This window comes from Acipenser ruthenus, chromosome 17 (genome assembly GCF_902713425.1).
Source record: "Acipenser ruthenus chromosome 17, fAciRut3.2 maternal haplotype, whole genome shotgun sequence".
Lineage (NCBI taxonomy): Eukaryota > Metazoa > Chordata > Actinopteri > Acipenseriformes > Acipenseridae > Acipenser > Acipenser ruthenus.
The window spans coordinates 7,869,927-7,896,762 of NC_081205.1; the positions used below are offsets into that span (position 1 = coordinate 7,869,927).

The 26,836-nt window shown below is 35.5% G+C and overlaps 2 protein-coding genes across 4 annotated transcripts; one reads left to right on the forward strand and one right to left on the reverse strand.

Annotated features, from left to right (window-relative positions):
• The first annotated feature begins 604 nt into the window (after positions 1-604).
• On the forward strand, positions 605-2,675 carry LOC117423722 (S-modulin-like). Its single transcript, XM_034039840.3, has 3 exons — positions 605-1,072; positions 1,516-1,627; positions 2,163-2,675. The coding sequence occupies exons 1-3, from the start codon at positions 692-694 to the stop codon at positions 2,276-2,278; spliced, it is 609 nt and encodes a 202-aa protein (XP_033895731.1). The 5' UTR covers positions 605-691; the 3' UTR covers positions 2,279-2,675.
• Positions 2,676-5,745: 3,070 nt separating this feature from the next.
• Positions 5,746-25,099, reverse strand: LOC117422877 (glucagon-like peptide 2 receptor). Of its 3 annotated transcripts, none has more exons than XM_058989900.1 (13): positions 24,755-25,099; positions 16,699-16,795; positions 16,139-16,243; positions 14,764-14,888; positions 13,961-14,067; positions 12,708-12,864; positions 11,957-12,116; positions 11,642-11,702; positions 9,923-9,992; positions 9,379-9,467; positions 8,126-8,264; positions 7,617-7,658; positions 5,746-6,571 (listed from the first exon to the last, which is right to left on the reverse strand). In XM_058989900.1, exons 1-13 carry the CDS (start codon positions 24,899-24,901, stop codon positions 6,266-6,268), a joined length of 1,605 nt encoding a protein of 534 aa, XP_058845883.1. In that variant the 5' UTR covers positions 24,902-25,099; the 3' UTR covers positions 5,746-6,265. The 3 variants fall into 3 exon arrangements, with proteins under 3 accessions (XP_058845883.1, XP_058845885.1, XP_058845884.1); XM_058989902.1 differs by lacking the exon at positions 24,755-25,099 and adding an exon at positions 24,684-24,746; XM_058989901.1 differs by lacking the exon at positions 24,755-25,099 and adding an exon at positions 18,703-18,840.
• Between the last annotated feature and the right edge of the window lie 1,737 nt (positions 25,100-26,836).

The following is a 26,836-nucleotide window of genomic DNA, read 5'->3' on the forward strand; positions in this document are numbered from 1 at the left end:
CACTTACTGGCATTATCATTATCTTTGTTCATTGTATGCAACTTCACATCAAAAGTTTTCATTTCCAGCAATTTTTGTAATAACAAAGTGCTTTTACAATACCATGACATCACTGATTTGTGATTTTCTAAATGTAACAAATAATGGACAGACTAGGTAGAGGACTTAATTCATAGTGCGTAACTAATAAATGATCTGATAGTACAGCTGGGAGACATTTTAATAATATTAGAGGCAAATATAAATATTTCTGCCCTAAAATGTTTAAAATGTCTCTTTCCCTTATTTCCACTGGCTTACACTGACTGCCTTCAGTCTTAACGTGGTATTCCAAAAAAAAAGAGCAAGCACCGCAGACCAGAAATAATAGTTATTAGCAAAATTAATTGGTAGACCTCCAAGGCCATGATCCCTCAAACCTTTTAGCTTCATAAAGAACTTTATATATAAGCAACAATTGATTTGTTCAGTTGTTTAATTTACTTTTGTGATTGACAGCAACCAAAAGAACAAAAAAAAAAAAACGAAACGCCAGCCTCCAAATGACGTCTTTATCCTCCTAATCCGAGAGAAGCCTATCTGGATTTAAATCCAGCAGTCAACGTGTACTATTCAGCAGTTTGTAGAGTCGGAGAAGTAAATGACACAAGCGCATTGCGGCTCTGGTTGTCTTGCATTATAGTGTCTTGAAATGGGAAACAGCAAAAGCTGCGCCCTCTCCAAGGAGCTCCTTGAAGACCTCAAACTCAACACCAGGTACAGTGAAGAAGAGCTCAGTGCTTGGTACAAGTCTTTCCAAAAGGAATGCCCAAGTGGGAGAATCACCATTGACCAGTTTCAGACCATTTACGCAAGTTTCTTCCCAGATGCAGACCCCAAAGCTTACGCAAAACATGTCTTCAGAAGCTTTGACACCAACAATGATGGCACTTTGGACTTTAAGGAATACATCATTGCTTTGCATCTAACCTCCACTGGGAAAACTGTTCAGAAATTCGAGTGGGCATTTTCTCTCTATGACGTTGATGGCAATGGGACCATCAGCAAGACTGAAGTCCTGGAAATCGTCATGGTAACGTACATGTTTTCTTCTTGTAGTGTAAAGCAAGTATAAAGCAATAAGTGGGCTTGATTTACAAAGATGAGTGTTCTACATTTGATCTTTGCTCAGTTTGTCCCTGTATTTTGTTTCCTAATACCTGTTGGTGTATAGTATTAAAAAATGCTCAGTTCTCTTTTAAAAACCATGAACAGATCTTGTTTGCAAAAAATGACTGGTCTGCTAAATATTCTAAAACATTTTAGTGCTGTCAAACAGTTATAAAGTATGTAATATAATTAAATCGTGACCCTCTTTGTCCTAATATGTTTTGATTAAACAAATCAGATTAAGACTTATTATCATTTCCATTAGGTTACACTCATGTGTACTAACAATTGAATTATCTATTTGATTATGAAACATTATTTACCATATCATTCTATGATGTTTTTCTGTGGTTTGTCTTTTTCCAGGCCATATTTAAAATGATAAACGCAGATGACCAAGAAGATCTTCCAGAAGATGAGAATACACCAGAAAAGAGGACTGATAAAATCTGGGATTACTTTGGCAAGAAGGAAAACGGTATGTCAGATTATAAAGCTGGGTGATTGTGGGTTAGAGGAATGAAGATAATTAAAAATTAATAGGGGTAGATGAAGAATTGTATCCAAACAGACACCTTGTTTAAAAATACTTTAAAGGCGATCCAGTCCCTATTTGAAGTACTGACCTTACACCAGTATAATGTACATAGACAAGACATTAAAAAAGGCAAAGAAAACACGACACAAATTATGCACAATATATTCTTGTTCATCCAGAATCTATTAAAGGGTATTCATTTGAAAATAAATCCATTAATCTTTTCCTGGTGTGTGATTTAAAAAAAAAAAAATAATAACAATAACAATTTTAGCACTGACAAAACTCGCAGGTCATCCTTTTGAATCCCACCGCAAGTGATAACCTGGACCACTGCTTTGGATAGGTGCTTGATGAAGTTGTGTTTGAATAATTTAGAGTGCTTGTTCTGTTAAAAGGGAACAACTGCTTTAATCTGATGCAAACGTAGTAATTAAAATAAATCTGTGCAAAAACTTTTATTTTTTTGTTTCAGATAAACTATCAGAAGGAGAATTTATCCAGGGAATCACAGAGAATAAAGAAATCCTCAGATTGATACAGTATGAACCCCAGAAAGTCCAAGACAGACTAAAGGAAAAGAAACAGTAGCAGAAGACCAACATTTTTCAAACTAAAGACTGTTGTAAGCAGCACTGTTTACAACTAACGCCCACACCTCCGCACTCCACTAATTGTATAATAAATTACCTTTTAAAAACCTTTTCAATAAGTTTATCCTGAAGTTACCATTTCAGCCATGTTGTAAACAGCTCCTTACATTCTCTGTAATTAGGCTCTTGTTAATAATCCTTGGATTACAACTATATCCTCTTAAATCCTCAAGGTCATGTTAGTGGAATCCCTTCTCTGAGCTGTAGGATGGTAGCATTAATATTGTGCTTGTAAATGTTTTAGTGAGGTTATCACCCTTTATTTGAAACTTGTTACTTAATAAATCAACCTGCTTTTGTTATGAAATAAAGTCATTTGTCATGAAAAAGGGAAACCTACACATTGTACAGTATTTTTAAAAGTGAATTGAGTAATTCAATATGCAAAATATTATACTGAGCAAGACATCTCACAAGTAGAATGCAACTAGAAATGTTCTCCTTTTTCTAGGAAAGCAGTACAACTGGGGATGGGGAGTTAGCATACATGCCAACAGTCCCTATATGGTCGGGACAGTCCCGATTTCCTAGCAAATGTCCCGCGTCCCGATGCATAGGACGAAAGTCCCGATATTTACCCATGGAAAAAAAAAATTATTCAGCACGGTAGAGTTAGTGAAAACCACACGCTGTGCTCTTCGTGCGGCTGACACATCTGCTGATCACTAACTTATACAAAGGTAAGAACGCTTCATTATGTCTATTTTTACTGTCATGATAGTCGTGTCGTGTTGAGTTGGGGGGATACGTCTATTATATGAGTGTTTCTTGCGTATGACTCCTCCCATGTGTATGATGCATATATATATATATATATATATATATATATATATATATATATATATATATATATATATATATCGGAAAACTAAGAATGTTGGGATACTACTATATCAATGTTATAGTGCATCTATCAGTGATTCGTTGTCAATACTTTAAACCCGCCCCAACTACTGAATGACAGCACATTCCTACATTTCGATTGGAGACTCCGATTGCGAGATTTAAAAAGAGATTACAGTCAGGATGGAGGCTTGTAAAATTTGACCCGGGTCGTGTCAGGTAATTTAAAACCTGATGGGTACCCAGTTTTCAGGTACCAGCGCCGACCTCTATGTTACATTCATATAGTCTCGCTGCATGACCTACTGGGAAACCCAGTCCATTAATTTATAGATAGATTTGTTTCAAATCACTTAAATGTCCTTGTGGGGTTACTTTAGGACCTAGGCAGAGGTTTAGTTTAATTCAGAACATTGTTGGATCAAAGCTATTTTTTGTTACAATATTCTTTACAATATAAATACCCTACTTATGCCTCGCTTACAGTGTCTATACAAATGACTACAGTATTTCACATAAGTGTGACGCATATCTATAATATGTGGTTTACTACACTTAATTAGTATAAAACATCAATTTGGTTAAAAAAGGAATTGCAAACTTGAAAATAAAAAATCTTATCCCAAGATAATCTTGAAATATTTATTTTAAAATACGTAAATAAATAAAAGAAAGTGAAATAACAGTAGGTAATAAATATGGTCTCTATCACAAACTCACATAGGCTTGTTTCATTTTATCATTCACAGTACATCACAAGGCCTGGGATTGTTTCTCTCCCAGACAGACCTTTTTGATTTAATACTGTGTAAGACGTCTTGTCATACACTGACTGCCCAATAAGGACACTATTTTTGATGACTAACAAGGTATTGCAAAACTTTGATCCACAACATGAAAGCATTTTACTTGCCTCTTTTGTATCAGTATGAATCACGTGGGGTGGTTTACATGTTGTGCTCCAGGGGCTGTGGATTAGCTTATCTTTTACAGTTGTAACAGCAGTGCTTCACCTGCTGTAGCACTGTGCCCTCTTCTGTATCCTGGCTTGCTTGTTTGCTACATGCTGGTGCTATAATGAAATCTTTCTTGGCCATTATCAGCTCTACCTTTCATGACCTGGTTTAAGATCTGTGCAGTCATATTTCGAGATATTTTATGAAGTGTTGGATCTACCAGGGCCTCAGCAGGACATCTGGTGTATGTTAGCTGGCTTTCATTTTGTCGGAACATTTAACATGTAATTAGAACAACTGTAATTAGTGTACCTGTACTACTATTACTATTCACAAATAGTAAGAAAGTTGCATAGTAAGAAAGCTGGTACATGCATACTTAAAAAACCTGGTATGGGTTTGAAATACAGAATTAACTAATATATTCTTCTTCTTGATTAGATTTATGTTTAAATAGTCACATCATGGAGACTTTTTAAAACTCAGAAGTTTATTGCACCATGGTCTTAGTACAGCTCCCAGAATCATGTCTAAACTCTCACAAGATCAGTAACAATGGTGTAACACCCCTGTGGTGGATTCAGAGAGCTCTACTGGGGTTTTAAAAGTCACTGGAACAGGAAGGAGTGGAGAGCTACATCCATAATTTTTGTAAAGCATTCGTTGATCACGGTTCTGAGATATATATTAAAATGAAAAAGGCCAAAAATGAAAAAAGATACAATTTCCTTAACGAAATAGTAATAGAAACAGGAGAAAATGTTTAAAAACTGCATAGTAGAGTTAGTGAAAACCATGCATTTTGCTCATTATATCATGATAATGAGTGTTTTTATGCATATGATGCCACCCCCCAGTTCTTTGAGGGTTTTTTTTTATTTTCTAAGGAGCTATCAGCTGCTATTGAACCAGTAAAAATTGTAAGTGTATTGTGGCAGACTAGGGGGAAGAGAAAAAAATGTAGGGGATAAAGGACTACATCTCCCAGAATGACACAGGAGTGAGCCAGGAGGTACACCTGGCTCCCATTAGTATAATAAAGCCCTGCTTAAAAGGGGGGGAAACCCTGCAGTCAGGGCCGTGTGTCCTGTGTGGTGTAAAGGAAACAAACAGATACTGTGTAAAACCTGTGTCGTGTGTGTAACAGTGTTCTGTGTGTGTTTAAAAAAAAAACAAATTGAGACTGGTAAACAGTGTTTAGTTTAGGAAACTGCAAAAGCTTAGTTAGTGCTCCAAGACCGAGTTAGGTTTTATTTTGATTTATTTTTATTATTGTAAATAATAAAAGAGTGCAAATGCACTTAAAGTGTTTTTAAAGGGGCAAACGAATGTGAGTGCAGCTTTGTCACACACACACGTTTTTGTTTTGTTTTTTAACATCAAACTGATACCTTTACAGTATTCATTAATGTTTATCCCTGTAGATGAAAAAAAAAAATGACTGACTGACAGAAAAAGGAAGTCTCGGTAAAAACTTCCAAAGGGTTTTCCCTGTCTACAAAAACACGAGTAGGGCAATTTTCCACATCTGGGTGATCTTCAAATAAATCGTACAGTATCATCTGTTGAGCCATGTTAGTTAAAAATAGCTGTGGTTAATAGCAAATTAGGACTTAAGCCTACTCCAGGGTTGTCTTAATGTTAAGACCATACTTAAGACCACAATTCCATCAAGACTTATTGATGACTTATGACCAGACTTAAGTCAGCTTTGTGAATATGGCTCCAGGGCAGTAGTAGTTAAATCACGATGGCAACAGTTAACCAAAACAAAGCTACATAGCTGCTGAGTGAAGACTCTTTTGTAACAATTGTATTTACTAAATGTGATTTTTGTATGTGTATCTTGTACATGTAGCAAACAAATATGAAAAAAGTGCCTTTATTTATTTATTTATTTATTTATTTATTTATTTTCCATACAAAAATAGTACTGGAGTTGTTTTGTATTAATTAAAAACATGTTTATAATGTCCTTCTGTGCATAGATATACAGTATATTTCTTGAGCCACACAGAGATCCGTAATAATTAAGTTCAATAAGATATTACAAAATAAGTATAAATATGTACACAGGTTCATTGTTTAATGGTGGATTATCAATATATTTACAATCCGGGTCCTGCTTAAATCTCACTTTCTTCGAGTATTTCTTCAAGTGTTTCACCCAGAGTCCCTTCTCCTTCAGAGCTGGACACACTTCCTCTTGTGAAATACTCCACAGTGTTCCGTCTAAGTGGCACCTGCAGGAACTGCATGCTTGAAGGTCTCCTTCCATCTATGTAAAACTCACTTTGGTGGAAATAACGATTCGGACGCCTTTTAGAGTATTTCCCAAGGTATTTGAAATGCTTCCCTAGTATGCAGTCAGCAGCATGTTCAAAGTGATTGGTGAACAGAAACCTCCATCTCTTTTTAAGTTCTACTTGAACCTGTAGGACAAAGATATGGTTTTACATTGGAAACCATAGGGGCATATTTTAATGATCGAGACAGTGATGGATCTCAATACAGATGCTCTTTATATTAATCTAGATGGCCAAAGGGGAGATTTATAAACCCACTTAATACTACATAGAATACAATACAGTGAAATGAGGTGCATTAATCAAATCTGGCATCAATAAAATATACAATCTCAGAATCATTTAAGGCAGTATTAGGTCATTAGAGCACTTCCCACCACAGTTTAGTAAATGATAAAATACTTTAGGGATAAGTGGTTTTAATTGGTTTAACTGAACACTTGAGGGCATTGCTGGAACACACATGGAATGGGAGTGAAAGTTGCCTTCCTTTGGTGTAGAGTTATTCTAAACAAACATAATTTATCAGTTAATGTCTTTGACGTTCCATTTTTTTTACTCATAGAATTGGGAAAAACTGGAAGGTAAACAAATAGCATTGTTAGAAGTTGATTGCTAGGAACTGTTTAATTGGGCCTACTGTAGAAAGGGAAGCCCTGAGGGCCTCATGAGCAAATTATTGTTTTTAGTGACCTATAGCAAATTTATTTATAAAACATTGCTGTGGCTAAAATAACTTCTCCTTTAAACTTCAAGATGATATGGGTATGTAATATCAGAGTTAACTATTTGTCATGTTATTTACAATTGTTTCATTGACTTTTTAAAACTCAGAAGTTTAAAGCTCTCCTGTGGTCTCAATGCATCCCTGAAAACCATGTATAACCTCTAAGTACATGAGGTACACTGGAGTGTAACCATTAACTTGTCACATTACCATTCCTTTGATACATTTTGCACTTTAACAAATATTCTTTTCTGTTAAATATATTTATATCTGTACAGTAGACAAATGACATTTAATCAAGTAGTTCAAACTAATGTGTGACTTCAAAAGTCTCAGGTGTCTTCTGAGGTCTTGTAAGCTAGTGATGTTATATCATAGTTAGTCTATCAATCACATCTTCATAGCTATACTAGTATGTTGACAATGTAACAAAGAAACACATACCTCTGCGTTGGAAAAGCAGTACAACAGAGCAACCAGGAAACCCTAAAAGAAAAATCAAACATTTGAAAAAGAATATACAGTACCATCCATTCCCATTGACATATTTGTCGAACCAGACAGGATCAATACATGTCATGCATCTTTCATAGTCTCCTGTCTTATCTGGGATTTCGTTCAGTCCACTTTGTTTACATTCCCAAATGTACTTCTAGCATTAGGGACATATTCTTTACACTCCCAACCCTTGAAAGCTGCTTGCCGCTGCGTGAGACAAACAGGCATGCTCCTGCAACTACTAGCAGCAGTAGGGGGTGCATTTTCCAATTGCGTTTCTAACATACTTGCACAAGGGCTAGATTTGATTAACCTATACCCCACTGGAATCACCTTGAATTTCAGTCAATGAAATCAAGCAGTGGTTTATCCCGGTACGGTGTCGGTTGATCATATCAACCCCTAAACCTTTTAAAGGGAGCAGCACATTCATGTAGAAATGAACTGCAGATTACCTGGAAGGAATTTATAGTTAGCTCGCTGAAGAGTCTGATGTCCCGTGACTGGCCTTCCACCTGCTCATCAACAATAAATGCAAACACAAACCCGTTGATCCCCAGCAACGGGATTAAGATCAAGGTGGCTCTTGCTAATCTGGAATACATGTATATATATAAAAAAAAATTGGTTCAGGCATATATTAAGGGATTAAACTGAACAATACATTAGACAAGAAACAGTATTAAAGGAGTGATACATCCTATAATACATAGATAAGATTGATTATGCATTATTAACATACTTTCATGATAGAAATGAATCCATAAAATACATTAGTTGCATATATACTTTGAAGATCATGTAGGTCCCTTGATCAGGTAAAAGTAGATTTTAGAAGAAATAGTATAGATCATTGTAACAGGGGAGATCTGGACTGACTATCTGGCACATGCGTATTACTGCAGGTAGAGGGCAGCAATCTCATAGGATCCGCCTGTCAGTCATGGCGATGACATGGAGAGGTGGGGAAGAGGGTGTGTGTGCTTTCCCTCTCTCTGAGTGGCTGAGAGGCGGGCCTTGGGAGATTGCTCGGCCCTTAAGAACTGTGCTTGGTTGTGCACTCGGGTGGCCGTGTTTGGGAACACACAGTGACACTGACAGAAAACGTCAGTTTTAAAACAGAAACGAGGCAAGTCTGGCTGGGGAAAACAGCCGGCCTTAAAATAATTTAAAGAGAAAATAAATAGCAGAAATAATCACGTACCCGAGGGGACGTGTTTAGTTGTCCGGCCATCCCAGTGTATAGGGTAACTGAGTGTAGGACGGAGGCTCGTTCTGACCAGCTTAGCGGCAGTGGGGGCACTGTGTAAGCAGCACTTTTGTTTGTAGTTTTATTACTGTGTTTTATTTTCCCTTTTTCTTTCGCCTTTGGTTTTCATTATTATTTACGAGCACTTGTTGTGCCTGTGCCTATGTACCTGTATTGGTAACACCATGGTTCTGGTTACTGTTGTCAGTATCCAGTCCACGGACAACAGCACCCACTACTGGTCAAAATAAATCAGTGCGCCTGAGCGGCGTTACAAATAAAGTACTGTCTCCTTGTGTCAGTGAATTGCCCACCACCCTTCTACAATCATACATAAAAAACCACTAATAAAAGGCATTAGCCAAAACCATTTTTTTTGGACAGAAAGATCTTAAAATAATTGAGCACAATAACTCCAGGGAACATTTCACTCAATGTGTTAAGTTGATAGGTGCATACCTGTATTTGTAATCATTATATTCTATTTGCTCTGCTTTCAGCTTTGAGAACAACAATTTTAGTATTTTAACAAAAATGTAAAAATTTGCCTGCAATGAAAAAGAAACACCATTAAAGTCATAATAAATGAGCTGCAACAGTTTCGTTACGAAAATGTAATATTTAATATCTCTGGACACTTAGACGACGGGGTAGTAGCCAAGCCTTGTGTTCTTTTATAAGGCATGGGGCCATATTCACAGAACTTGAACGACTGTTTTAAAGACAGTGCTTATAAAGCACAGTTCAGGAGGCGCGACAGCCACATTACTACGTTACTGTGCCATATTACCCCACTTCCCTGAGGGTCATCCAACAGAGCTTGTGCTAGCCTCAACATCCCTCCTCCCTCTTCCCCACCCACACAGCTGCCTAGACCTGTGTTTTCTGTTTTGCGTCAATCTTTTTATTTGACAAGTACTTTTTTGTCACTACCGGTTCTTTGTTTAATGATATTTTCTGTATCTTAAAGCTGACAGCTGACAGTTATAAAAAAACGTCTTACTGTAAAGGAAAATGCCATTGGTGCTCTGATAATCCACCAATATCCCATGTTTATGTTTTCACTCCAACACCTGTAAATACAGTAATATTGTACTGTTAAGGCAGTAAAATGTAAGGCATTCAGATGCACACAATAGGAATACATTACCCTGTAGAAACACTTATAAGCAATGGCATCAAAGTGGGTTTGGAATAGTGCTTCTTATACTGATATAGTACCATGGAACCACAATTTATTGACATAATGGTGGTGAGTCAGTATAAGAAAATGTTATGACTGTGGGTACAATTCCACCAAAGGCTCATATAATTTTAGATACCACAGCACAACCACTGCATTGCCATTAAACACTGCTATGCCATCATGTGGCCATCATGTGAATCAACTGACATTTGACACTGCACCTTTAAGAAATATCCTATTCTAAAGCTTCAGCTGTGAGACAAGCAGTTTTAACATGCTGTATTCAAGGCATGTGGGAATGTCACATCTGCTTTTATTACCAGACATGCTGTTTAAAGTCTCTGATTAATTGCAAGCAATAGGATTAAAGTGTTAGAGATATAAAGGAATCAGAGCTTCAGCAGTGACCTGACTCAACCTATGAAGATAGAGTTGAGTCTTGTATCCAAGTCATATGGCCACACACAATTAGAAGTATCACATCTTTTTCTTCCCTTTTTTAATTTGCCACTTTGGCAAGCACCTTCTAGATTACAAGATAATTTTCCAGTCCTTTCAGATCCCTTTGGTGTGATGTGGTTAAAAGCTCTATAACCACGAATGCAGCCTGGCTCCTGTTACATTGGTGCCATGGCCCACATCTCAAAGATCACTAGGGTCAAAGGGTGAAGAGTGTTATGAGCAGTGCTGTGTGATGCACTGCATTTATGGATTCCAATCCCTGTCAGTTTCCTGGCTCTTTTGAATAGTGGTTAAGACGCTGTGACAAAGAGAGAGTGAACTCTTGTTTTAGATCTCCATTCCGACCGGTGAGGACGCTGGGGAGGAGGAGCAGTTGGAGCCGCTGTGCGCAACGTCACAGACCCGGTCTGGAAGCGTGGTGGCAATCATGCATTGGCTGACGGCGATTGCCCTCGCTGACCAATGGGGACGGGACGGGGCGTACAAAAGGGGGCGTGGCCCGGGGTTCTGGTCTTTCTGGCAAGGTACCGTGCGTGTGTGAGAGAGAGAGAGAGAGAGAGAGAGAGAGAGAGAGAGAGAGAATGCAAACAGACAGAGAAACAGAGGAAGGGAGTTCGTCTTTTCGTTGATGGATTACTGTGCTAACCCCTCCACTCTTTTGTATTTTAGAGCACTAACAGGATGCTCCGGGATTCAGTCGGAGGAGCGACAAACCGGGAGGGCTGGATTTTATTACCCCGCGTGTTTTCCCGGAGTGTACGAAAGGAAGACGTTTTGTTTTGGTGTTTGTTTATTTTGGGACTGCAACCCCGTTTTTCATTACGTTGTCGGGTTACACATTGTTGTGTACCCCAGCTTCCCTATTGTTTATTATTATTATTATTATTATTATTATTTTGGAGTGCGTGCTGGTAAAGCAATAAAAACCCAGACGCTAAATTAAAAGGACTGGAGTCGATTCTTTTACACCACACTGCGCCTATCCTGTCACAGACGCTCACTTGCAGTGTGCACGGTTTTCCCACTTCAAGCATCAACTCCATATGTAGACAGCAGCATAAATATTGTACTTACCCTTTATTTTCATAGATAGCTTTTGTCACTGCCCATGGAACAACATACAGAACTGGAGTCCCTTAGTGGAAAAAAAAAGTTTATTCAAATATATATAAATATATTCATCAATAATGTATCAATATGTTTTATATTCAATTATTTCAATTATTTTAAATTCTCAAAAATGTACTCCAAGTCATCATCAGCTCATTTTAAAACCAGCAAGAAAAAACTTAACCCTTACATGCCCCTCAATGAAGCTGTTTATTTCTTGTTTTGTAACTTTATTAAGAGCGTTTTTCCTTTCTGAAAAAAACTGTGTAAATGACTTACCCCAGCCTATGAACATATATTTCTTTAACAATCTTTTTTCTGATAGAACAGCAGTAAAAAGTAAAGAATGGAGATAGATTCCTTCAACTAGTAACCAGAAGACATTGGCTCCAGCAAAATAGTGCATGGAAACTTGTGTGACTATGCAGGCTGCAGAAATCTGTAAAGAAAAACATTTAAAAAATAAAAAAAAAGATTTGCAAAACAATTTTTAAACCAATATGGTTTTCATCTTCTGATCAGACCTACACAACTTTGTATGTTTTATTAAATATTTTAAAAAAACATTATAATAAATACACTGTAGTAACTGGTATTTCGTATTTTTATTATTTTGGGTGTTTTTCATTTAGCGATTATCAATATTGTGGGTACTGAATAAAGTAATGTTCTCTTTCCCAGTTAAATAAGCTTACTTGACACTCCCACAATCTTGTTATTGAAAGATCCAAGATAAGTAGTATTTTAAGTATCCAGTAAAACAGAGGAACAAAACACCTCTTTAGCAGTGTGGATGACCTTTTTATCTTTAGATCACTGTCTGATAACTATAACCTCTATAAAAAAAAAATGTTATTTTCTATATTATATATTTTATTTTCTGAGGCTGAACTGATCTTTGTGATCATGAAAGCCACCAAAACCAAAATCATGAATTAATAAAATCTGTTCCAAAAGAGATCTAAATTAGATCTAGATCATTCTTTCATGGGTTTGTATTATGTTTTCGAGAGATTACATTTTTATTTACCTCTGAATTAAAATAGTATATCCATCCTGTTTCGTCTGTGGGTCTCTTAGCGTAGGTGATGTGAAGAATGATGTCTTTGACAAGAACTGACACAGCGCGAAACATAAAGGAAGCAAATAAATTAATGTGGATGTAGTTTCTCGTGCAATGAAGTTTCCTGCGTAAAACAGATACAAAGAAAATGAGCCTTGGAAGTGAATACCAATCACCTAAAAAAACAAGAACTTCAGAAGAGTAAGTGCTGAATTATCAAACCAGAAGGAAAGCTTTAAACATTTATCTGGAACTCATTTACCGGTACATTGTCAATAAAATAAATGATGCGCTTCAACTTAAACAAATTGCTTACTTATTCACTTGCCTGAGGGAAGCAGTGTTAGGGAAGTTTAAAAGGTAATCAGTTACCAGTTACTTGAACAAAATTGTAATTAGTTACATTAACTTCGTAACTTGACAGAAGATCCAGCTATTGAACCCACTTGTTCTCTCCTCTGACGCCATTTTCTAGAAACATGATATGAAAAGCGCATTCTCGTGTCGTGTAAGTGATTTCTAATTTCCAATGTTATGCGTTAGCAGTAGTATTTTTTTTAAAACCTAATTAAAAGTAATTATTTTATTTTTTCATGCCAATTGGTGGGGTTTTTTTTGGACCTCAGAGGTGGTAACCCTAGTTGGAAGCAGTGACATAGAAAATGTTCATAGTAAGAAAAGTCCCACTTTGTTATCAGACATGTATTTCTCCTGTGCAGACTTGGATCATTGAATTAGTTAATATAGATGGCAAAACAAATCATATTTGTTGGTCACTTCTGTTTCTGTATACATCTCACATGTGCAGTTTTGAAAGAAACACATGTTTTTGCAAATTCATTTTAAGCAAAGCTCTGTTTGCATGCTTTATTTTCAGGTAGTCCTGCACCTTCTTTTCTGTCATTAACCAACTTGCAGATTCTCCTATTGATTGACATGCTTAGCAGCCAGTTACATGCTTTGACCCCAAAGACACTGCTGAGGTGAAATGACCTACTGTAGGAAGTGAAGCTGTAAAACATCCAAACTGTGAGTTTACTTTAACCAAGTGTGGTCCAGATACTACAAATTCAAATACACGGCTGTAACACACTTTTAAAACTGCACATACAATATGAGATCTTGACATCATACCTAGAAATAGACCTAGCAATACATGTTAATGTTACACTTGGTATACTGACAAACAGTTGTTCAAATGTTATTTCTGCTTTACCAACCTCAATAACAGTAAAATGAGAACAGCCAGCAAGAGTGAGAAGAGTGACAAGGAGTATCCTATGGTATAGATAAACTGGAGAACTGAAAGAAGTGCATGCTTGTCTTCCTGTTAGGAGACAAAGAAAGATACAATTACCAAGATACTCTGCAATATCATTCAATACATGCTCAATCACAACACATATACACCTACATAGCAATCACAACAGCTCTCAAAGCATGTGAGTGAAAATGAGAAGTTAGAATCAACTAGGTGAACGCAACAACAGACACATTTTTTGTAATTTAAGACTTTATGATTATTTTTGTTCAAGGGTAGCTTAAAATGTCTGTCTGGCTTAATCAGAATCAGTAGACTTCTAGTTGCCAGCTCCTTTTCAGTACTTCTTAATTCAAAAGGGTTCATATGATGCTGTGACCTTTGTACTCTGCTGGTTCCACCTGCTTCATACTATTAGTATATACCAGGTGGGCCCAGCAGAAGTGAAAGGTTATACGATTTATTTGGAATCAGGAAGAACTGAAAATGAGTCAGCTAGGATTCTACGAGCACAGGTGGATTCTGGAACACTGAAACATGAATACAATTCAAAACTGGAGGAACAGAGCTTGGAACTGAAGAGGACTGTAAACATCAAACTTAAGGTAAGAGAGAATAAACAGAATGACATGTAAAGATACTTTGTGGTATGTCTGGGGGAGGTTGGGATAACATAAACTAGTTTATACTAACTCAGAATTACAATTAACTGCTAAAGAGATTAATTAAGTCATTATTAAAAAGCAGAAGCACTTCCATTACCTGCTGTTTGAAGTGACGGTTGAGTTCTGAGCATTCAGAGTGATCCCTCCAGATGTCTGTCGAGTTTTCAACAGTAAGCCAGGTCCCATTATCAGTGCAGATTCTGTACAGATAACTAGCACCCCCTGAAATATTACAAGTTAAGCACTAAGAGACAGTAGGTTGCAATAGGACTGTCACTAGCTCTTCAAAACCCTTTCTCACACTTTTTTAACAGGAAATGCACCCTGGCTGACCAGAAGAATTAAAAACCTATGCTGATTTGGAGTTCAGGGGGCCTGTGTTGCCCAGTTTGTTCCACTGTATACTAATGTTATGATATTCCTGAATAGATAGTCCTCACCTTTTTAATTTTGAATTCCCAAGCTGTCTGTGTAAGGTGCTGTCACGGACAATGTTTCAAACAAACTCTTCCCGATGGTCTGCTGTTTTTACTTGCACAAATGTGTTGCTGTAAACTAACTTATTTCCTGTAAACTAACTAAGGGTGAATAGTTTGCTTCAAGAACAAAAAGGACACAAGCAAAACCTAAGTGGCACATAAGTAAAAGCCTAATCCTAGTGTGTATCATTTTCAGCTTAAAGTGACAAGTGGAGTTATATGGAATAACATTAGGATTCTTGGTAAAGTGTAATACACACTATACCCAAGGCAACAGGAAACTGACTCTGTCATATACCATGAAAAATCAGTTAGCTGTGCTATTATGGGTATCATGATACCATGGTATTTTGATTAAATGGTTTCATCCATGAAGCCTAGTCAATCTTAGAGTGATAAGAACTTGAAAGGAGGGATTGATAAAAAATATATTTTATGCTATTTTAAACATGTTTCTACCTATTTTTACTTTCATCATTGTATATCAGGCAGTTCAAATGTACAAAAACACCAGTGAGAATATTGGGAACAGCATTTTAAAGATCATAGTTACAAAAAGGCACAAAAAAGGGCTAACCCAAAGTTGTGCCATAAACATTTTGACTAATGTTTACAATGTTTTTTTTGTTTGTTTGTTTTTTACAATGTATAAAGTTTGCAAATGTTAGCTATTCCTTTTAAATACACCCTATTAAAACTTAGATACAACATGATACAATTCAATTAACAATTTAGATTTTTTAAAAAAATGTAAATTAGAGAGAAAGCTAACAAAACAAAAATATAAACTCATCAGTATTAACTAGTTAAAATAAAAATAAAAACTTTGAAATAATGAACTGCTTCAGTGGCATTCATTTGTTACAGGGAATCCTAGCCCCTCTATTAAGGTCACATTTTCTTGGTCTCACTGTATTTTACACGTATGGTACTTTACTCTGAAAATGTAATGAATCTAATTACATACAATAAGAAAACAATGTGTGTAGCTACCTTCCTTTATCCAGGGCAGGTAATGAGGACAAGGCACTGACACGTTTCCAGGGGGGGATTCTGGCCAGCAGGCAAACTTGTCAAATGATGCCCTGCAGTACACTGCTACAAAAACACACGCAATAACCACGGCGGTAAACATTAATCTTAATACTCGTGTGTTTAAAATAATAATAATAAGAAGAAGAAGAAGAAGAAGAAGAAGAAGAAGAAGAAGAAGAAGAAGAAGAAGAAGAAGAAGAAGAAGAAGAAGAAGAAGAAGAAGAAGAATATTTACATTATTGAGTTTATTTTTTTAGTCACCAACATTTGCAAATTGAACAATGTTAAAGATTTTTGGTTTTGTTTTTAATATAGAACATTCATATGCACGTTCTAATACAGCTCATAGAAAAACAGTGACAGATCTTAATTCTGCCTACTAACTTGTTAAGCTTTTTTAGAACGATTAAATAGACCCTGTGTAAGCATGTTTATAATACATATCTGAATATAGAAATATAGACACACTCTTTACATGTTTTAAGAACTACACCAAATATATACAGTAGGGTTCTTACCAGATCTGTTGACATTTTTGGATGTTAAAGTCTTCGTACAATTGAGCTTATAGTCCGACCACTTCCTTATCGTATCATCTAGCAGAGACCCCATTACCTATAGAAAAAAGACAAAAAAAACCCCCATTGGAAGCCATATTACTTTAGTGACCCTGGAGGAATTTGTCATAAAATTGAACGAAACCAGGTGAAAGATGTTTTAACCAGTTGTTCTAATATACAAACAAATGCTAAGCAAAAGCATTTTATTAATTTGCCAAATAACAGACTTATAGGACTCGAGTCCTGTACTCGGACGAGTCGCATTTTTTGTGCTGTGTTCGGCAATGTTTCTTTATTTTTTATTTTTTTTAATTATTATTTTTTTGTTGGTTAATTTACCGACCACTACTGCCTGTTTAGGGTAATCGGTTATTAAATATACCGTATGGTATATTTGTATTTTAATATTATTTCTATAACATTTTGTATTATTAAACTTGAACTTAAAGCGTATCTATAAACTTCAGGTACATTCCAATTCCAAAAGAAGAGTGACAGACAAGTTGAAAAAGGCATGCAAATAGAACAATCTACTGTTGCTAGAAGAATAAATAAATCGAAAATAATTTTTAGTATTTTTCTTATTTGTGCCTTTTTCTTGAGGGATATCAGACAACGTTCCTCAGGTAAACTGTTCTCCCACTACTAGAATGAAAACTGATTTGAGTTTGTTTCAAGGACACGGACTCGGGCTCGAATGATAGTGACTCGAACTCGGACCCTGATGACTCAGACTCGAGGTGTGAGGACTCAACTGCAAGTCTGAAGCTGCATCCACACTGGACGCGACTGATGTGAGCGAATAATTTAGAAGTCACTGCAGTCAAATGGGAGTATCCACACTGGCGCGACTGGAATGAAATTGACCAATCAGAAGCAAGGTTAACACCCTTGAAACACGTCAAACACATGCCTCAAAACAAGTTAATCATTTTATGTAGTACCATTAGTCGCGGCTTGCAGGTGGTGCTTTTATGATAAATAACGTTTTGTTCACTAAATTATTCAGTGGCACAAATCTGTGACAAGAACAATGTCTTTACATATTCATAAAGTGATTCACCAAACAAACCAAAATATTATCGAGGTCCTACTATTCTATACGTTGTAAAACTAAGTCAGCAACACGTTTGTATTCTATGTGACACATCCCAACATTACCAAGCTCATAGCTTTGAAGATTATGAGACATATCTGTTCACTGGACTGTTTTAAAAGGAAAAACTAAATAAAGGTCTTAAGTCTGCCATGGTATACAACCTTGTTCTGTGTATAATTATTCAGAAGTAAATTAAGGCCCTGTCCACACTATATAACCGATCTCGAGAACCATAGTTGAAACCGCTCCATTTAATACAGCTCAAAGCGTCCACACTGAAGTACCGTTTCATGTTTAGTCAGGCTTAATGCGTCCACACACCATTAGAATAGTTCAGTTACAATTCCAAGCAGCGCAATGAACCATGGAAATTAATATGATAGTATCCCGCCATGCACTGTATTTTATTTTAAAATAATGTGTTATGCCCCATATTAACAGAGGTCCATATTGCATAAATGAAATATAACAAGTATTATGGAAAAAGTAAATCCGAACACACACACACACACACACACACACACACACACACACAGGTAGGGCTTGAAGTTTTCAGGTTTTATTTTTAATCAGATGAAGTCCCTTTAAACAAATTGAGCTGATTCTGTTTTATAATTAAACTCAGTAAAAGCTGTTAATTACAAAACAATCTTTGTTTAATATCTTGCCTGAGCCTAATTCTGGTCCTCTTAATTTTATTTCAAACAGAGCTGAGAAATTACGTAATTTGTTCATCCCCGATCATACTTTTAACTCGCATTTCATTTTTGCAGTCGCCTAATTTAACGTTGTGTTTTTGTTATTTTCCCAACTAGTTTAACAGAGATGTCCTGACAGATTTTTTGAAGCATAAAAATGAATACCTAGTGCGGAGCGTACACTGATAGCAAGTCCTTCAGGCGCCTGCACGAAGTATTTCGCCAAACATAGCACAAAGCATTTTGGGTTATTGGAGGATACACAAAAAAATGTAGTTGGGTATTACAGCGTCCACACTTCTGATAAACCGCACTACCTGATGCGATCTAATTAGAACCGGACTCGAGACTACCTCCTGAGGTGGTCTTGAGTCCGGTTCTCGAGTACGGTATTAAATGCTGCGTATTGTGGACACAAACCGTATTTAGCACTTTTAAGGCGGCTTAAATGCAACTAATACGGTTTAAAGGCATAGTGTGGACAGGACCAAAGTCAGAGATGACTCTAACACTCACCCATGATCTGATGCGTCACAGTCTTCAATAGTTTACGATAAAGTAGAAAAATAGATTTGCAGAACGGCATCGGTAGTAATACAAGGTAAGTGGTGACTTGCGCATAATAATAATAATAATAATAATAATAATAATAATAATAATAATAATAATAATAATAATAATATAGTGATTATGTATGCTTAACAACAATGACGTAATAATAATAATAATAATAATAATATAGTGATTATGTATGCTTAACAACAATGACGTGATGATAATAATAATAATAATAATAATAATAATAATAATAATAATAATAATAATAATGTTGCACTTTAAAATACTTAAAGAAGTTAATAAAAAAGGATCAATGAAGGAATTTATAAAGAAACACAATTGAGATTGCAGTAAGTTGTAGATATAAATTCGGCGACTTTGCTCGCTCGCATTGTTCGCGTCCAGTGTGGATGCAGCTTGAATAATAATAAGTGAATAGTATGCAGTCAAAACTGTTTTACATCACTCCTATTAATGCCATTCTCTGCTTATCATCACCATGTCTGAATTGAACAAAAGCCATTGGCTATTATCACATCTGAGGGATAAAACGTCATAACCCAATTTCAGATCACTTTTTTTTTCTAGGGAAACAAATCTGGTGAAGAACATTTCAGTTTTCAGAAAGTTGTATCTGTTTTTTTAATAAGAAGCCAAAGGCTAAAGAAAAAAAAAAAAAAGTATTTTGCCACTGTTTTTAAAATAAAATAAAAATATGACCAGTTCATCAGCTATTTCTGTTCTATAAAATTAGCATTCATTTTCAATTGCATACAAACGCTATACAAGTTTGCATTGGTTTTTGAAGTACTGCACTGTACTGCATATGCACACTGTCTGTATTATACAGAACAGCCACCTAGAGTATCTATCATTTGTTTTTCAAGATAAAATATTTTAGTTAGTTCCATTACTTAATTCAGCAAGGCACTAGAAGAACGTTATTACAGTAAAGATTTCTCCACAAGTTGGCAATGTTAAGTCCAGCAACCCTCAGAAATTCAAAATGCAGTGGAACCTGAACTAATACTAATGAGTCCTTCAGAAACCCAGCACACCGGTACGGAAATATATATTTTTCATAAATCCGTAGGGCCTACACTACACCATATAAATGTTTCAGAATTAAATTCATTCCAGACACTACCCCGACCAGTTTCGAGTTGGTACTAATTTACATGTATTTGGGGAATGCAATTTTTACCTACAAGTGATGACCAGAAATGAAATATTTACTCAGGTAGTTGTTTATTTCTTCCACCGGGTATATTTGCAGCAATGAACTTGTCTAATGCCACATTCATATTGTTCCATGTATATGAAATCCTATATCGGTGCTGTTGTGCAACATTGTTAATTTAAATGTTACCTAGGTTGAATCGTGGCTATATTCTAACAAATAGCAATAGATCTCATCCTGCCATGTTTACAGTCTGGACTTGTGCAGTGGCTTTAGTGGGTATATTGATAATTGACTAAACAGAAATAAAAATGTCTTTTAATTCAATTCCTGGCATACAGCAGAATTGGAACAGGGCTATCTCTACATTGAGCAGCTTAAAATCCCATAATCCATCCACCTGGTGCAAAATATCTCCTTAACTGGAAGTGCTATACTTTGTACACTAAATCACGCTAAGGAATTTACTTTCAAAACAAGGAATCTGAAAACATACATAAAACTTTCAAACAAAGTCTCACATACTATACGTATGTACAGATGCAAGTATTGGCGGCAGGGATAAATATCAGTCTTACTCCTACAGGGCTACATAGCACATTTATCGTCTATTACCGTGTCAGTGTTTGTAGTGCTAAACACCTGTTTCATTTTAACATGTATATCAGCAAAATATATCCCCACGGCTGCTGTAAATTCAAAATTAGGGACACCACTATAGCAATCAGTGTAACCATGACGAATATCAACAGTACAGAACAGTACAGAATAAGAAATGGCATTAAAATGTTTAATCACAATTTGATTATCGTTTCTCTAGATATATGCAACAGCTTATGTGTGATATACAGATGGTTACATACGCCCCACTATATCACCACTACATACGACCACACACAGTACGTAACACCTCCAGCATGTCCTCATTGCCAGGGATAACAAAGTAACAGGGGTGAGGTTGACAAGAATGATCTCAAAACAGTGGCAAGATTAGGCAACAATCAATGTGGTGCTAAGAATGTACATGTAAAGTCAGTTGTTCACAGGTCAATGTTCTACATAATTTTAGTACAAAATAATGTAACAATTGTAAGTCACCCTGGATAAGGGCGTCTGCTAAGAAATAAATAATGTTAATGTTAATGTTAATGTTAATAATGTATTTCAGGTTAAAGTTCAGATCTCCACAAACCCTTTTTTAAGAATGCTCTTTGAAACAGTCTTGCCTGTCAGGACGTATGATCTTGATAATTTACAGAAGTCATCATATGTTACAGTACTGTGCATATCCCATTCCTTGCTGTGGATGTGGGGGTCACTGTGTGATCACTGCATACAAGGGTGGGACTTTATTATAGAAACATTCATTAAAACGTTCCATCTTTAGTCATCTTATCAGTTTTATGATCTTGGTCCAAGTGGAAATGGAAAACTAGACACATAAAATAATTATTTATTTTTGCTTAGCAGCTATTTGGATTCAATCTAGGGGTGTAAAACTTTATTTAAGTACGTTTGTTTTTATTTCAAATTTGTACATACACTTCCACATACAGTATTAAAGTAGACCAGTATGCAATATATTGAAAAACTGTATACTGTATAAAGACCCTTAATGACAACCGTGCAAAAAAATTATCAGAAAAACAGAACATTAAATAAAATAATATACTATTAGGATGTATTTGTTCATCTTTGAGACACATTAAGAGGAGTGTGTGTACTAATTATCCCCAAATGGGAATAATGATTATAAGCTTGATTGAGCTCCTAGTTAAACACATAGGCAGGAATGGAATAACAGCATAAGTAAATAGTAAGAGTAAATATAACAAATAAATAGATGTAAAATAAAATAACATGAATGAGAAGATAGGAGAGAATCATTTCATTTAAGATTGTTACATTTTAGAAAGCTGTGTACACAAACATACAGTACACTTCAGGAACAAGTCTTATTGTATTGTAATTCAAATTGTATTGTATCAATGAGTTCTGTTGCTTCTCTGTGCGGCGTTCCTTACTTTTTTGGTTGTATATATAAATGCTATAAATACACTGCTTGAAGCATATGCAATCATAAATTACTCCCACCAATAAACAGAACTAACACAACCATGATCTTTTCATAAACGCTCTCTGAGTTGAAGCAAAACAGTAGCCAGACTTGTTTTTATAGGTCTCTTTATGTGGTTTATGAGAGGAATATTATTTTTCTCTTTTATCAGTGTGTTTTTTTAAGTGTTTTTTTTTATTATGTATTCTGCATAGAGATACATGTTTAAAAACGTGTTATCCTATGACCTGAGGGACCTTACAATACTTCATGAAAGTTTTGTTAAAAAATATAAGGATTATATAAAATATAATCAAAATATAGAAATAATAATGCTAATATTCTTAATAAACACTGCTGCATCCATTTCAGTGATAAAAAAAATACCCCTGCAAGATACCCTTTAAACCATCAATGCGTTTTTGTTATTATTGAGGGATTTAGCAGACGCTTTTATCCAAAGCATTTTCCCTTTCTTCAAAGCATTGCACTGCTTTTTGGATTCAGTTTAAACACACAATGATCATACATTAATACAAATAAATAGAAACACTTTTTAAAGCTTGTATGTGAGGAACAAAAAATGCTCCAACCTAATAAAAATAAAATCTACTTACACATCTAGCTAATGATCTCCATATAATAATGACCTTAAATGTAAGCAATATCTATTCAACAATTACGCAATATCTATTCAACAATTACTACATCAAAGTGTTATTTAAAATCAAACTTGAAACAAATTATTCTTCAATTGTGATTTCTCAGTGCTCGTATTTCCTGTTAAATGGATCCAATGCATTATTCTTGTAACACAAAAGGTAAAAATAATGGAGACAACTATTAGTAATTATTAGTAAGAAAATCATTTGACTGTGTCCTTTCTAAGTGGGTCTGGACCATAATCACATTTACTAAATGTGGCTCTTTGGAAGAGAATAAAATAGAATGCATCCATTCAGATGCACATGTGAGCCAAGTGCCATTAGTTTACATTTTTCCTTTCAGACAAGATCTTTGAAGATGCTCATAATTCAACTTAATGGAATTATAATGGAGGTACCTAATGTGAACATATGTAGGGCTGTTCTTACTTTTAGACTAACATATGTATACTGAGAGTATTGATTGAAACTTCACTTAAACCTGTTAATTGTGGAACAGGTTGGCAGTAAAAACAGAGACTTTTAATGAAAAAAAAATCAAATTATTTGTTGTTTCTGACCAGCTGAAACACAGCCTGACATGAGTGTAGTGGGGCGAGAGATATATAAGACAGTAAGCACCTGCTTGTTGGATTTATAGCAAATCAGACAGGCATTGTGCCATTTCAAATAGTGCTCTAATACTGAACCGAATACTACTTTTTTGTAGAGCTACATGAAAGATAAATATAAGTTAATTACATTATTGTGGGATTCGTCAAGCATAGCTTTTACTGTACAGTTTACTAAATATCTAAATCTGAACAAGTTTGTATGAACTTTTCAAAAGTTCAAGCAATGCTGAACTGTACCAGTCAATATGAACACTTTATAAAAATGACACCACAACACAATGATGCATAATCCCACTGGTTAATGAGCTGGATCAAAACACCAGAACAATCCATAAAAAAACTACTTTCCTCCAAACAAAGACTACAGTAACTTTTCTTCAACTAGGGAGCCTAAATTATATTTAACATTAACAATGATACATAGAATGGTAAACTTTGTAATGTTACAAAGTCTTAAAAATGCACTTTGGCGTATTTTATTACATTTGACAAATCTGCCAACACAGTTAAATGAAGTGCATTATACAGTGGCTATTATGTAACTGGCTGTACCCCTATCAGGAAAATAAAACAAAGCAAACACATCGGTCTCCAATTTTCTGCCCAGTATTAAACATAGAATTTGTATCAGAAGTTTAGTTCTGGTAGTTGGCTAAACAGATGCTGAGAAGAAAAAAAGTATTTCAGGCTGTTCAGTTATAAGTTCAGAACAAAGATAAAATGTAAAATATTTGAGGAAAAATCTACCAACTGCATCACAAAAAAGTATAAATGAACGTACAAATGTAAGATCCTGCCTTTACTGTTTAAGATGGCATGCTCAGAGGTCAATAATGGTGTAATACAATCAGATATTTATCATATAAATATATAGCATTTATTATTTTATTATTATATACCAATGTAACAAGCAGACACAAGTAATAAATACAATTTAGGAAAATAAATTTAGCTATATTATGTGTGTAAGATCAATATAAAAAAATCATGAATATTAATCAAATATTGGTATAATACAGGTTTACAAAACTACCTGAGAATATTTCTCTTTCATTTAGAGCTTAAGTAAATACCTTATTACCCAGCTGAAAACTGTGTCCACTGGAAAGAGAAAAGCCTTGGCATTGCTAATAGTTTCACTTACCTGTTTACTGCTCAATAGTGTCAGCACTAGGACCAGGGTTGACTTTGTGATCTTCCTGTAAGACGGTCTCCGGTTGGATACCAGCCCACCAATTAAAGCAAAGGTGACCATGGCACACTGATTAGACAGCAACTCCTCAAGCATCATCCATCAAGCTCTTATAAGGACCAGGCAGTTTCACTGTACTCACGTTTATGTGGTGTATATATACATTTAAAAACAGACTGTCTTAAAGAAAAGATAAAGTGGGTGCCAGAATTCCCATCTTTAAAAAGGTTTAGAAAAAAAAAGCTTTCCCTTGGCAAAGGTTGCTTATGAAGTTTGGTATTCCCAGTCCACCCGCAGTCTTGACGTTCTTGGATGATGTGTACAAGTTTAAAACATGCAGGCTTACAGTGTTGTTAGAGAACCAAGACTGACAGTATCTGCCTAGTTTCACAGATACATAGCGAGCCTCCTATTTACTCCTCAGCCAATCAAGATAAGGGATGAAGCGAAAGTATGCGAGTGTATGTCATGATTCGGCTCCTGGGTCATTGTTCAGGACACTGAAACTGGTTAAAGAGGGAAAAAGTAATCTCTGTCTTAAATTAAATGAGTCAAATACAGAGGTCTGATCTGATGAGATAAGCATTGTTTTAAAATAAGTGTTATGCAGTATGTTCTGGAAATAGTGAACATCCTGGAAATAGTCTTATTCACAAAGCATTACCTAATTTTAAGTTATTTAAAGAATGTTCATTATGAATAAAATAAAGTTTGATATTCATGAAGAAGAGGTCAGGATACCATTCTACTTGTGAGATGTCTTGCTCATTTTTTAATTTTTTTTTAAAGAGGAGACGATTATCTATTCAAGGATAACAAGAGTAAAGGATGTAAGTAAAGGATGTAAGTGAGGAAAAATGCTCAATAAAATCAGCACTTATTGTTCAGTGTTCCTGAATTTGAGTGTTATATAGTTATGGGTAAAGTTTGCTCGCAAAAAGTAAATGTATTATTGTCAAATTATTTAAATATTAATATTAAACCCACTGGACACCTGTCAAATCCTTTTTTAAAAAAATAACACACATGATCCAGCTGTTATTCTTTACTTTAAGGCTTAAAAGCTAAAGAATGGAATTGGAGTAGAAGACCTTTTATTAGGTCACCATTTACAATGGAATTGAAGTAGAAGACCTTTTATTAGGTCACCATTTACAATCAACTACCAGTGTGCAAAGGGAATACATTGAACTGCATACTGTACCATGGTGCAGAACAGTTTAATCCAAAATGCCAGCAAATGATTCTAAATTGTGTTAGGTTTTTTGCAACATTAATGAATTGTCTTGAAAAATATAATCCAAGGTGTTCTGATCTAAAGGTTATCCTTGTGTAAAACCAGAACATTTAGCCCATATATTAATTTGTTTAATCTAAATCAAGTTTTGTTTAAATCCATCAACACCTCTCAGTCTGTGCATTTCCTATGTAAACACAATATGGACTTTATTTATGATAGTTTCTGTAAAGCTGATTATGTAGCAGACAGACTTTAAAGGGCATGACATCTTTATGCCTTGCTTGTTCAAATAGTTTTCATGACTAAGTGACTGCTTGACAGGAATGTTTGATAATAGACAGGTCTGTCCATGCATGGTTCAGCATGGATTGCTTTCAGAAGTGCTTCACACTTACTAGGGGGGACAAAAACTAACTTTAGAAGTCAGAAATCCTTGGCAGTGTCAAGTGGGGATCTTGATACACAATATAATGTATACATACCACTTCTTAGGTCTAACCATTATCTTTATAAAAGCCACACACATTATGGTAAATGCAGCTTGGGAGAACTGAAAGTCAGTGGTCATACTTCGATTAATTGCCTCTTTACACCTATGAGCTATTGACCGCTGGAGGACAAACTCCAGCCCAGAAGTTGTCTGTAGGGAAAAACAGTCCCTGACCTTTTTGCCTACAATCTCTGTGGAATCCCCAGCAAAGTTTGCTGCCAGGACTCAAACCTGCACTGCCCTGACGGCATGACTCATCCTGCACACCACTCGGGGACCCCTTTTACATTTAATTTTTTAGAGA

Bases quoted from the DNA above. Each gene is read 5' to 3' on its own strand.
- LOC117423722 (XM_034039840.3), top strand. From the start codon at position 692: ATGGGAAACAGCAAAAGCTGCGCCCTCTCCAAGGAGCTCCTTGAAGAC. The intron at 1,073-1,515 runs GTAACGTACATG...GTCTTTTTCCAG, and splicing joins AAGTCCTGGAAATCGTCATG to GCCATATTTAAAATGATAAA. The intron at 1,628-2,162 runs GTATGTCAGATT...TTTTTGTTTCAG, and splicing joins CTTTGGCAAGAAGGAAAACG to ATAAACTATCAGAAGGAGAA.
- LOC117422877 (XM_058989900.1), bottom strand. From the start codon at position 24,901: ATGATGCTTGAGGAGTTGCTGTCTAATCAGTGTGCCATGGTCACCTTT. The intron at 14,068-14,763 runs GTAATGGAAGTG...GTCTCCTAACAG, and splicing joins ACCGTCACTTCAAACAGCAG to GAAGACAAGCATGCACTTCT. The intron at 7,659-8,125 runs GTAATCTGCAGT...TTTTTCTTTTAG, and splicing joins TAACTATAAATTCCTTCCAG to GGTTTCCTGGTTGCTCTGTT.